The sequence below is a fragment of the Hypanus sabinus genome, unplaced genomic scaffold (assembly GCF_030144855.1).
Source record: "Hypanus sabinus isolate sHypSab1 unplaced genomic scaffold, sHypSab1.hap1 scaffold_117, whole genome shotgun sequence".
Lineage (NCBI taxonomy): Eukaryota > Metazoa > Chordata > Chondrichthyes > Myliobatiformes > Dasyatidae > Hypanus > Hypanus sabinus.
Window position 1 is genome coordinate 374,692 of NW_026779229.1, and position 13,708 is coordinate 388,399.

Sequence of the window (13,708 nt, forward strand, 5' to 3'; positions counted from 1 at the left end):
AAATGGAGGCGCTTCGGCCGAAAAAGTTGTGCCGAACATGTCACTACCTGAAAATTACTGGGGTTACCCACAGCCTTCTATGTTCCTATGCTCCATGTACCTATCCAAAATTCTGTTAACTGACTCTATCTTATCCGCCTCCACCACCGTTGCCGGCAGCCTATTCCAGACGCTCATCACGCTCTGCTAAAAAAACTCACCCCTGACATCTCCTGTATACCTACTTCCCAGCTCCTTAAATATGTGCTCTCTTGTGGCAAGCATTTCAGTCCTGGGAAAAAGCCTCTGCCATCCACACGATCAATGCCTCTCATCATCTTATACACTTCTATCAGGTCACCTCTCATCCACCGTCGCTCCAAGGAAAAAAGGCCGAGTTCACTCAACCTATTTTTATAAGTCATTCTCCCCAATCCAGGCAACATCATTGTAAATCTCCTCTGCATCCTTTCTATGGCTTCCACATCCTTTCTTTTGTGAGGTGACCAGAACGGAGCAGTACTCCAGGTGGGACCTGACAAGGGTCTTATATAGCTGCAACATTACCTCTCGGCTCCTAAATTCAATTCCATAGTTGATGAAGGTCAATGCACCGTACGTCGTCTTAACCACAGAGTCAACCTGCGCTGCTGCTTTGAGCGTCCTATAGACTCAGACCCCAAGATCCCCAAGATCACACTGCCAAGTCTTACCATTAATACTATATTCTGCTATCATATTTGACCTACTAAAATGAACCACTTCACACTTAGCTGGGTTGAACTCCATCTGCCACTTTTCAGCACAGTTTTGCATCATGTCAATGTCCCGCTGTATCGTCTGACAGCCGTCCACACTGTACACAACTCCTCCAACCATTTTCTCATCAGCAAACTTACTACCCCATCCCTTCACTTCCCCATCCAGGTCATTTATAAAAATCACGAAGAGTTGGGGTTCCAGAACCGATCCCTGACGCGCACCACTGGTCACCAATCTCTATGCAGAATATAACCAGTCTACAACCACTCTTTGCATTCTGTGGGCAAGCAAGTTCTGGATCCAGAAAACAATGTCCCGTTGAATCCCATGCCTCCTTACCTTCTCAATAAGCCTTGCATGGGGTGCCTTATCAAATGCCTTGCTGAAATCCACTACCTGCCCTTGACAAAGCCATGCGGACTATTCCTAATCATATTATAGCTCTTCAAATGTTCATAAATCCTGCCTCTCAGGATCTTCTCCATCAACTTGCCCTCCAGCGAAGTAAGATTCAGTGGTCTTCAATTTCCTGCACTCTCTCCACTGCCAATACTCGCAACCCTCCAATCATCTGAAACCTCTCCCGTCGTCTTTGATGATGCAAATATCATCGCCAGAGGCTCAGAAATCTCCTCGCTCGCCTCCCACAGTAGCCTGTGGTACATCTCATCTGGTCCTGGCTACTTACCGAACTGGATGCTTTCCAAAAGCTCCAGCACATATTCTTTCTTAATATCTACATGCTCCAGCTTTTCAGTCTGCTGCAAGTCATCATTAAATTAACCAAGAATACTAAAGCAAAGTATTCATTAAGTACCTCTGCTATTTCGTCCGGTTCCATATACACTTTCCCACTATCACACTTGTTAGGTCGTATTCTTTCACGTCTTATCCTCTTGCTCTTGTGCTTGTAGAATGCCTTGGGGTTTTCCTTAATACTGCCCACCACTGCCTTCTCACGGCCCCTTCTGGCTGTCCTAATTTCCTTCTGAAGCTCCTTCCTATCAGCCTTATAATCTTCTGGATCTCTAACATTACCAAGCTCGCTGAACCTTTTTTAAACTTTTCGTCTCTTCTTGGCGAGAGTTATTACAGCCTTTATACACCACAGTTCCTGTGCCGTACCATAACTTCGTTGTCTCATTGGAACGTACCTATACAGAACTCCACACAAATATCTCCTGCTTTTATTTGAATTGCATTGACACCGCGTTCTCTGAGAGGCAGATCGTCAGAAACAGCCCGTGCACATTGAAAACAAAAACCTGACGTTAGAGCTATATCGAGCTTTTCGGAACTGGCATTGAAAGACTATGCATGCCGGCAAAGATCAGTCATTACTGAAACGAATGCCAACGTGGGCGTGTGACGCCTTTTTATACACTGCTCTTCTTCTGTTCTGCCTGCCTCTCCCTTCCATTCGTAGTCACTGATGAAAGCCGGGAGCTGATATACAGGAGCGCACAGAATATGTGAATGACGTCCAATGGATTGAAAAAATGTCAGCAGAATTTCTGAAATGAAAGACAAACTTAGCTAAAAAATGTTATGTGAGGGAGAACAGGGGTAGCAAAATGCACGCATTCTGAGCTCGTCGACTTCATTAACATTGCCTCTAACTTTCACCCTGCCCTCAAATTCACCTGGTCCATTTCCGATATCTCCCTCCCCTTTCCTGATCTTTCCGTCTCCATCTCTGGAGATGGTCTATCTACTATTATCTAATAAAAGCCTACAGACTCTCACAGCTACCTGGACTATTCCTCTTCCCACCCTGTCTCTTGCAAAAGTGCAATCCCTTTATCGCAATTCCTCTGTCTCCGCCGCATCTGCTCTCAGGATGAGGCTTTTCATTCCAGGACGAAGGAAATGTCTTCCCTTTTTAAACAAAGGGTTTTCCCTTCGTCCACCATCAACTCTGTTCTCAAACGCATCACTCCCATTTCCCGAACATCTGCCCTCACTCCATCCACCCGCAACCCCACTCGGGATAGGGTTCCCCTTGTCCTTACCTACCACCCCACCAGCCTCCAGGTCCAACGTAAAATTCTTCATAAATTCCGCCGCCTCCAACGGGATCCCACTACCAAGCACATTTTTCCCTCAGCCTCTCTTTCTGCTTTTCACAGGGATCGCTCCTTATGCGACTCCCTTGTCCACTCGTCCCCCCCCCCATCCGTTCCCACCGATCTCCCTCCTGACACTTATCCTTGTAAGCGGAACAAGTGCTACACCTGCCCTTTCACTTCCTCCAGCACCACCATTCAGGGCTCCAGATAGTCCTTCCAGGTGAGGCGACTATTCACCTGTGAGTCGGCTGGTGTGGTTTACTGCATCCGGTGCTCCGGGTGTGGCCTTTTATATTTTGGTGAGACCCGACGCAGACTCGGAAACCGTTTCGCTTAATACCTAAGCTCTGTCCGCCAGAGAAGGTAACATCTTCCAGTGGCCACACATTTTAATTCCACGTCCCATTTTCATCCTGATATGTCTATCCATGGCCTTCTCTACTATCAAAATGAAGCCACGCTCAGGTTGGAGGAATAACATCTTATATTCCGTCTGGGTAGCCTCCGACCGGATGGCATGAACATTGATTTTTCTAACTTCCGTTACTGCCCCTCTTCCCCTTCTTACCCCATCCCAAATTTATTTATTCATTCCTGCCCTTTTTTTCTCTCTCTGTCCCTCTCACAATCACTCCTTGCTTGTTCTTCATCTTCCTCTGCTGCTCCCCTCTCCCTTTCTTTCTCCCTAGGTCTCCCGACTCATGATCCTTTCCCTTCTTCAGCTGTGTATCCCTTTTGTTACTCACCTTTCCAGTTCTTAACTTCACCCCTCCCCCGCTGTCTTCTAGCATTTCGGATTTCCCAACTGCCCCTCCTACTTTCAAATCTTACTATCGTTTCATTCAGATTGTCCTTACGAATGGTCTCGGACTGAAAGGCCGTCTGTACTTCTTCCTATACATGTTCCATGGCCTGCTGCGTTCCACCAGCATCTTGTGTGTGTTGCTGGAATTTCCAGCATCAGCAGATTTCCTCCAGTTTACAGTACTCCAAGTGGGGTCAGAACAGGGTCCTATATGGCTGCAATGTTACCTGTCAGCTCCTAAATCAATACCACGATTGATTAAGGCTAATACACCTTACGCCTTCTTAACTATTGAGTCAAACTGTGCAGCGTTTAGCGTCCTATGGACTCGGACCCGGACCCCAAGATCCCTCTGACCCTCCACACTGCCAAGAGTCTTAACATTAATTCTATATTCTGCTATCATATTTGACCTACCAAAATGAACCACCTCACATTTATCTGGATTTAATTCCATCTGCCACTTCTCGGCCCAGTTTTGCATCCTATCAATGTCCCGCTACAACTTCTGGCATCTCTGCACACTGTCCACAACAACTGCAACCTTAGGGATATCAGCAAACTTACTACACAATCCCTCCCCATCCTCATCCAGGTCATTTATAAAAATCACGAAGAGTAAGGGTCCCAGAACAGATCCCTGAGGCACACCACTAGTGACCGACCTCCATGCAGAATATGACCCGTCTACAACCACTCTTTGCCTACTGTGGGCAAGCCAGTTCTTGATCCACAAAGCAATATCCCCCTGGATCCCATGCCTCCTTACTTTCTAAATAAGCCTTGCATGGGGTATCTATCAAATGCCTTGCTGAAATCCATATGCACTACATCTACTGCTCTTCTTTCATCAATATGTTTAGTCACATCCTCAAAAAAATTCAATCGGGCTCGTCAGGCACGTCCTGCCCTTGACAAAGCCGTGCTGACTATTCCCGATCATATTATACCTCTCCAAATGTTCATAAATCCTGCCTCTCAGGATCTTCATCAACTTACCAACCACTGAGATAAGACTCACTGCTCTATAATTTCCAGGTCTATCTTTAATCCCTTTCTTGAATAAAGGAACAACATTCGCAACTCTCCAATCCTCTGGAACCTCTCCCGTCCCTAGAGATGATACAACGGTCATCGCCAGAGGCTCAGCAATCTCCTATCTCGCCTCTTACAGTATCCTGGGGTACTTTCCATCCGGGTCCGGCGACTTATCCAACTTGATGTTTTCCAAAAGCTCCAGCACATCCTCTGTCTTAATATCTACATGCTCAAGTTTTTCAACCTGCTGCAAGTCGTCACTATTATCACCAAGAGCCTTTTCCACAGTGAATACTAAAGTGAAGTATTCTTTAAGTATCCCTGCTATTTTCCCCGGTTCCATACCCACTTTCCCACTGTCACATTTGATAGGTCTTATTCTTTCACGTCTTATCCTCCTGCTCTTCACATACTTGTAGAATGGGTTGGGATTTTCCTTAATCCTGCCCGCCAAGGCCTTCTCATGGCCACTTATTGTCACTCTCATAAATTCCTTCTTAAGCTGCTTCCTGTTAGCCTTATAATCTTCTAGATCTCTAACATTAACTAGCTCGCTGAACCTTTCGTAAACTCTTCTTTTCATCTTGATCAGGTTTATTACAGCCTTTTAGCACCACGGTTCCTGCACCCTACTATAACTTCCCTGTCTCATTGCAACGTTCCTATACATAAATCCACAAAAATATCCCCTGAACATTTGCCACCTTTCTTCCGTACTTTCCCTGAGAACTTCTATTCCCAAATATGTTTCCAAGTTCCTGCCTGAAAGTATCATAATTCCCCTTACTCCAATTAAACACTTTCCTAACTTGTCTGTTCCTATCTCACTCCAACGCTATTGTAGAGAAGATAGAATTATAATCACTATCTCCGAAATGCTCTCCCAATAAGATATCTTACACTCGACAAGGTTAATTTCCAAATACCAAATCAAGTACAGTCTCTCTTCTTATAGGCTTATCTAAACATTGTGTCAAGAAATGTTCTTGAACACACCTAACAAACTCCACCTCATCTCAACCCTTTGCTCTAGGGAGATGGCAGTCGATTTTTGGGAAATTAAAATCTCCCGCCAACTCTGTTATTATTACAACATTCCAGGATCTGTTTCCCAATCTGCTCCCCGATATCCCTGTTACTATTGGACGGCCTATAAAAAACACCCAGTAGCGTTATTTACCCCCTTCCTGTTCCTAACCTCCACCCACACTGACTCGGTAGACAATCCTTCCATGATGTCCACTTATTCTGCAGTCGTGAAACTATCTTTGATCGACAATGCCGTGCCCCCACCTCTTTTGCCTCCCTCCCTATTCTTTCTGAAATATCTGAAACACGGCACTTGAAGAAACTAATCCTGTCCCTGAGCCATCAAAGTCTCTGTAATGGACACCACATCAAAGCTCCAAGTACTCATCCATGCTCTAAGCTCATCCGCTTTGTTCACAACACTCCTTGAGTTAAAATAGATACATCTCAAACCGTCGGTCTGAGCGCATCCCTTCTATATCACCTGCCCATCCTCCCTCACACATTGTCTCCAAGCTTTCTCTATTTGTTAGCCAAACTCCACTTCCCCAGTCTCTTCAGATTGGTTCCCATCCCCCAACAATTCTAATTTAAACTCTCCCCAGTAGTATAAGTAAACCTCCCCGCCAGGATATTGGTCCCCCCGGGATTCAAGTGCAGGGGTTCAAGTCCTTTTTGTACAGGTAACACCTGCCCCAAAAGCGGTCCCAATGATCCAGAAATCTAAATCACTGCCCCCTGCTCCAATTACTCAGCCACGCATTTATCCTCCACCTCATCCTATTCCTATACTCACTGTCACGTGGCAAAGGCAGTAATCTCGAGATTACTACTTTTGCGGTCCTGCATCTCAACTTCCTTCCTAACTCACTGTAGCCTGTTTACAGAACCTCTTCCCGTTTCCTACCTATGTCATTGGTACCAATATGTACCAAGACGTCTGGCTGTTCCCCCTCCCTCTGCAGAATATCGTGCACGCGATCTGAAACATCCTGGACCCTGGGAGGCAAACTAACATCCGATTCTCTTTACTGTGTCCACAGAACCGCCTGTCTGAGGCCCTAACTTTTGAGTCCCCTATCACTCTCTTCCTTTCCCTACCCTTCTGAGCCATAGGGCCGGACTGTGCCAGAGGCACGGCCACTGTTGCTTCCGCCAGGCAGGCCCTCCCACCCAACAGAACTCAAACAGGAGTACTTATTGTTCAGGGTGCTTAATGTAAAGGAGTCCTTCAGAAGCAATTAGTGTCCGCATAAAAGCGAAGGAAACGCCATGTAAAGTAACAAAAGTGAGTGGGAAGTTGGATGATTCGGAAGCTTTTTAAAATCTAACAAAACGTAGCAAAGAAACTTAAAGAAGTGTGGAAGGCAAAGGAAATGGAATTATAAGACAGTTAGTCTAACCTCAGTGTTTGAGAATGTGTTCGAGTCTATTATTAAGGTTTTGTGGCATTTGGAACCTAATGATAAAATATGTCAAAGTCAGCATGGCTTCTGTGACGGGAAATGTTGTCTGACGTATGTGCTCGAGCTCATTGAGTAAATACCAAGCAGGGTGGACAAAGGGTAGGAGGGTACCATACGGCGGGTAGGAGGCAGGGAGAGGGAATAAAAGGAGCATTTCTGTTTGGCTGCCAATGTCTGGTGGTTTTCATCAGCGATCAGTATTGGGACCGCTACTTTTCAGATTGTTTGCCAGTGATTTAGATAATGGAACTGATGGTTTTGTGGCAAAGTTTGCGGATGATAGGAAGATAGCTGGAGGAATCGGTAGTGCTGAGGAAGCAATGCGATTGCAGCAGGTCACAGACAAATTAGAAGAGTGGGCAAAAAGTGACAGACGGAATACAGTGTTCGGAAATATATGGTAATATATTTTGGTAAAAGGAACAACAATGCAGACTGTTATTGAAATGTAGAGAACGTTCAAACATCCGAGTTTAATGTGGCATCATGCTGGCACCAACGTTGTGGGCCGAAGGGCCTATTCCTGTGCTGTTCTGTGACAGCTGAAATCCTGATCCAGCTGCTACCGTAATTCCTCGGTCTCTGCTCTCTTCTTTACCGCCCGACCTGTAATCGGCATGGTTTTCAAACTTGTATTTAAAGTCACAGACCAGGAGCATCACCCCTTTCTCCCCTTTCCACAGACCTTGTCTGATCTGTACTCACATCTACACTCCCGTCCTTCTACAGCTGTGCTGCAGAGGGCAGGCCAACATGCCGCATAACTGTGGCGGACTGGGAGACTCTACAACGGGGAGTCAAACCTGACCAACTCATCACCGGGACCCCCAGCCTACCTTCCATCAGGGAGGTATATAGAAAGGCTACGGGAAACGGCCAGCAGCATCAGGAAGGATTCCCACCTATCCTGCCTATGGGCTGTTTGCCCCTTTCCCATGAGGCTTTGAAAGTTCTTCCACAGGATCAATGATAGCTGTGGCAGTAGTGGGAGTTTGTCCAGTAAGGGACAGTCGGGAGTCAGTAAACTACGAGGAAAATACTTACTTGCACAGCACAATTAATTTGGAAATGTGATGTGATGTCTCCCTATCCGGGTTGAAGTTTGTTAGTCAAATTTAATTTTCTTTACGAAAATCCATTGATTTATTTAATTTTGCATTAGCTTTGAGCTAATGTTTAAATACAGAGTTCTGAGTTGAGGTATCTAACATTTTGTCTATGTTCTCTGTTCCGATGGAAGATGTTCAACAGAAACACAAGGAGACTCTGCGGTCACAAACTGAAACACTGAGAGTGAACACGATCCTGATGAGGGAGAAGGTGAAGGTTTTCCAGCTGGTTGATCGATACGCTGAGCTCACGGTCATTTCTACTGTTCGAGATTGGAGACTGGTGGAACATGAGCTGCTGGCAAGAGGCAAAGACCACCAGAAGTGGAGACAGGCACATCTCTGTGGAAAGTTGGAAACACTCCGGACGGATCAGCTGTTCCAGAGCAGCTTTTCCCGGAGTAAAACCAAATCTGGGTGTTCGGCAGCAGTGGCTGGAGTTTCGGGGATCGGAAAAACAACAATGGTACAAAAGATTGTTTATGACTGGGCCACTGGGAAAATATACCAACAGTTCCAGTTTGTCTTCAGTTTCAAATTCCGGGATTTAAACTCCATTAACTGCAGAATAAACCTGAGGGAACTGGTTCTGGATCAGTATCCTTACTTTGGGAATATCCTGAGAGAAGTCTGGAAGAACCCAGAGGGATTGCTGTTTATATTCGATGGTTTGGATGAATTCAAACATAGAATCGATTTTGCTGACAGTCGGAGAGACACAGAACCCAAGCACCAGTGCCCAGATCCCGAGTGGTGGTGTGAAGTGTCTGACATTGTGTACAGTTTAATCCAGGGCAAGCTGCTCCCAGGGTGTTCAGTGCTGGTGACCACTCGTCCCACTAAGTTACTTTTATTGGAAAAGGCGAAAATCGGTGTCTGGGCTGAAATCTTGGGATTTGCTGATGAGGAACGGAAGGAGTATTTCATCAGGCATTTTGAAGATCAGACGGTGGCAGCAGCTGTTTTCAAACATATGGAGGAGAACGAGATCATGTACACCATGAGCTACAACCCCTCCTACTGCTGGATCCTTTCTCTGGCACTGGGCCCCTTCTTCACACAAAGAGTCATGGACCCACAGCGAGTTCCCAAGACCATCACCCAACTGTACTCCTACTATATTTACAACATCCTGAAAAACCATGGCCGTGAGATTGACAACCCCCGTGATGTTTTTCTCAGCGTTGGTCAGATGGCCTTCAGAGGAGTGTCCGAGAGGAGGATTGTGTTTACGGATGGAGATTTGATCAAGTTCAATCTGCAGTCTTCCCAGTTCCTGTCCGGGTTCCTGATAGAGCTTTTGGAGAGAGAGGATTTTGCCCGGAGTGTGGTGTACACATTCCCACACCTCACCATCCAAGAATTTGTAGCGGCAGTCGCACAATTCCTGAATCCACATCCCGGGAATATCCGGAAATTCCTCACCGAAGCCCACAACACGACAGATGGGAGATTTGAGGTATTTCTTCGTTTTGTTGCTGGTCTCTCCTCTCCAATGACAGCTCGGGGCCTGGAGGAGTTTCTGGGTCCATTTCCTCATCACACAACCTGCCGGGTGATTGACTGGGTGAAGGAGGAGGTTAAACGCCAGAGTGGAAACACATGGAGCGAAGCTGGTAAAAGGAGACTCCTGAATACATTACGCTACCTGCTTGAGTCTCAGAATCGTGGACTGGCTCAGGCCGCACTGGGATCTGTGGAAACACTTTCATTCAGTAGAATGACACTGACCCCGACTGACTGCATGGTCCTGTCTCATGTCATCGGGTTCTGTGACACAATAAAACACCTCGACGTGCAGGGCTGCCACGTTCAGTGTGAAGGAATCCAGCGGCTGGGACCCGGGCTGCACAAGTGCCAGGAGTTGGGGTAATTCGTTTTGTCTGTCACTCTTAACTGTGAAACTACTCCATTGTGTCTTTTCAATGTTAAGGAATTTCTGTAAAACTGTAATGATTCAAATTGTGACAAATGCCCAGGGGATCTGTCAGTAATTCCCCAAGGACGGGAGGGTTCTGTGGTTCCTTGTGAAGGGATGTTGGAGACTTCATCAGATCATTGAACAACGGCCATTGATTTAATGATCTAAATTACAGGAATGGCCGTATTTCTCGCTACTAGTCCATTGACAATGTTCCTTCTGACTGTTACTGAAACCCAGACCGACACTGACTGAAGCAGGTGGGTCAGACATTCACACCCCCTTCCCGGTGAGGGGCAAGAGACCGTCAGCACACTGTCATAGCTTTACACCTGGGTGAATGTGCTCACCAAGAGATACCCAGACTCCCGATATCCTCTCCCGATTGTGGGCCTTAGTTGAGACCAGCCCTTCCAGTGTAATCTTTTTCTGCATCCTCTCGTCTTGTGGATTATGATTTCACATTTTTATCGTCCATGCGATCTCTCTTCCCCATTTCCCTTCTTCCTGTAGGATCTCTCTTCCCCATTCCCATTCGTCCTGATGGAGCTTTTTTCCAATCCTCCTTCCTCCTGTTGGATCGCTCCTTCCTAACCCCACTTCTTCCTGTGGGATCTCTCTTCCCCATCCCCCTTCCAGACAGACAGACAGACATACATATTTATTGATCCCGAGGTAAACTGGGTTTCGTTACAGGCGCACGAACCAAGAATAGTGAAGAAATATTCCTCCAGTGGGATCACTCTTCCCCTTCCCCTTCCTCCTGTGGAAACTCTCATCCACATAGCCCCTTCCTCCTCTGGGTTCTCACATCCACGTACCCCTTCCTCCTCTGGGATCTCTCTTCCCCTTCCCACTTCCTCCCGTGTGAGAACTCTTCCCCATCCCGCCTTCCTCCTGCCGGATTTCTACTACTCCATTCCTTTTCCTCCTGCAGGTTCTGTCTTCCTTATCCCTTTTCCTCAAGTGGGGTCTCCCATAGGCACTTTTCCATTCACTAATCTTCCTCTCCGTGGGATATTCCCCCACCGTTCAGGACATTCTTCCAAACTTAGGCAGTACCATTCCCGACCCTCTCACGTCAGGAACACTTTTCTAGCCAGCGGAAAACAAGTCAGAATATCTGGAGTTTACAGGGTCACACTGACAGAATAAGTTACTGACTTTCGGTAAATACACTGGAGCTGGGCAGTGAGGGACATTGACAGTGATGGGAACTCCGATCAGTGATTTACTGAAGGGTTTAATGTTTCCTGAAATATCCGAGTGAAAGAAATTCCCTCAGACCCACGGTTTGAATCACTTTGTTCATCAATCTGTCTGTTTGTGTTTAGACTTGGGACGAATGACCTGGGAGATTCAGGAGTGAAACCGGTGTCTGCAGCTCTGAGGAACCCGGAGTGTAAAATACAGAAACTGTGGTGAGTACCAGACTGTGGGAGATTGTGTTTACAGACACTGTGTGTCTGACATTGAACATTGATGTGATCAGTAATTGTTTTACTAATAAACACTGGGAATTTGTATCGTCTCCTGTCTCTCTGTGTCCTTCACCCTCACTCTCTCTCATCTCCAGGCTGAGCCGTATCAGTCTCACAGATTCTGGTGCCGAGGATCTCGCTTCCGCTCTCAGTACAAACCGATCACTGACGGAGCTGAATATGAGTTATAATAAACTGGGAGATTCAGGAGTGAAACTGGTGTCTGCGGCTCTGAGGAACCCGGAGTGTAAAATACAGACACTGTGGTCAGTACCAGACTGCGGGAGATTGAGTTTACAGTCACTGGGTGGCTGACACTGAACATTAATGTGATCAGTAATGATGTTACTGATAAACACTGGGGATTTTTACCGTCTCCTGTCTCTCTGTGTCCTTCACCCTCACTCTCTCTCATCTCCAGGCTGCGGGATGTCGGTCTCACAGATTCTGCTGCCGGGGATCTCGTCTCCGCTCTCAGTACAAACCCATCACTGTCGGATCTGATCCTGGGATCAAACTCTCTGACAGACCGATCTGTCCCCGGTCTCCGCCGCCTCATACAGACCCTCCCGAGTCTGAAGTGGATTCTGTGAGTGTTCGTGTTGACGTTCAATGTGATAAAATATCAGCGGATCTGCGGGTTTTCTGGTGATATTTGTCTGTGAGTGTTGTTGAAACATTAAACCCAGTCCCCTGTTACTGACACTATTGTGTAATCTGTTTATTTGATCTTTATTCTCCCGTCTGTTTCAGGCTGTGGGGGAATCAGTTCAGTGAGACCGGGGAGAAGGAACTGAGATCTCTGCAGGAACCCAGACCTGGACTGAGAGTGTCCGTGTGAACATCTGAATGTGTGAACATCTGAACGTGGGGAATCGGTTCAGTGAGACCGGGGGGAAGGAACTGAGATCTCTACAGGAACCCAGACCCGGACTGAGAGTGGATCTGTGAACATCTGAATGTGGTGAATCGGTTCAGTGAGACCGGGAGGAGGAACTGAGATCTCTCCGGAAACCCAGACCCGGTCTGAGAGTGTTCCTGTGAACATCTGAATGTGTGAAAATCCCCGCCCGCGGGAAGGGGACATTTTTCCCAAATCCATGCCCTCCCCTTTAACTCCCTCCCTTTAATGGTCGCGCGCCAAGTTTAATTTATAACCGTTCTTTTTTTGTACTTTATTTTTTATTAAAATTCATCATCAAGCAATCATTTCAATAAGATGTATTTCAGATATCGTACATATATACTTATCTTTATATTGTACATATAAACATACCTTTGCTCATTGCGGCCAAGAAGTTCTATTCAAAAGGTTTAAAGGAACATCTAAACAAATCTGATGCATTTTGGAAAGAAGTCCTGTAGACTGATGAAGTTAAAACCGAACGTTTATGCCGCAATGAACAAAGGTATGTTTGGAGAAAAATAGGTGGAGAATTTCATGAAAAGTACACATCTCCAACTGTTAAACACGGGGGTGTATTGATCATGCTTCAGGCTTGTGTTGCAGTCAATGGCACGGGGAACATTTACTAGTACAGGGGAGAATTAATTCAATAAAATACCAGCCAATTCTGGAAGCAAACATCACACCGTCTGTAACAAAAGCAGAAGATGAAAAGAGGATGGCTTCTGCAACAGGATATTGATCCTAAACACACCTCAAAACCCACAATGGACTACCTCAAGAGTAGGAAGATGAAGGTTTTGCCATGGACCTCACAGTCCCTCGACCTAAACATCATCGAGAATCTGTGGATAGACCTCAAAAGAGCGGTGCATGCAAGTCGGCCCAAGAATCTCACAGAACTAGAAGCCTTTTCCAAGGAAGAATGGGCAAAAATACCCCAAATAAGAATTGAAAGACTCTTATCTGGCTACAAAAAATGTGTTTACAAGCTGTGATACTTGCCAAAGGGGGTGTTACTAAGTAGTGACCATGCAGGGTGCTCAAACTTTTACTTCGTGCACTTTTCCTTCATTGTTACTTTGAAAATAAAAAATGGAAATAAAAAAAAATGGGCCACCTTTAACTGTATGCCTTTTGGA

General features: G+C 46.1%; 1 protein-coding gene across 3 annotated transcripts in view; it reads left to right on the plus strand.

The window, feature by feature from the left end:
• The window catches only part of LOC132386463 (NACHT, LRR and PYD domains-containing protein 12-like), a 235,372-nt gene extending 222,649 nt beyond the window's left edge, over nucleotides 1–12,723 (plus strand). For 2 of the 3 annotated variants that reach the window (XM_059958757.1, XM_059958756.1), the window contains 5 exons: nucleotides 8,389–10,126; nucleotides 11,513–11,599; nucleotides 11,755–11,925; nucleotides 12,081–12,248; nucleotides 12,413–12,723. In XM_059958757.1, coding sequence (XP_059814740.1) covers nucleotides 8,389–10,126; nucleotides 11,513–11,599; nucleotides 11,755–11,925; nucleotides 12,081–12,248; nucleotides 12,413–12,500 — 2,252 coding nt within the window. In that variant the 3' untranslated portion in view covers nucleotides 12,501–12,723. The remainder of the gene's footprint in view (nucleotides 1–8,388; nucleotides 10,127–11,512; nucleotides 11,600–11,754; nucleotides 11,926–12,080; nucleotides 12,249–12,412) is intronic. The other variant, XM_059958758.1, reaches the window with a different exon arrangement.
• Nucleotides 12,724–13,708: the final 985 nt, after the last annotated feature.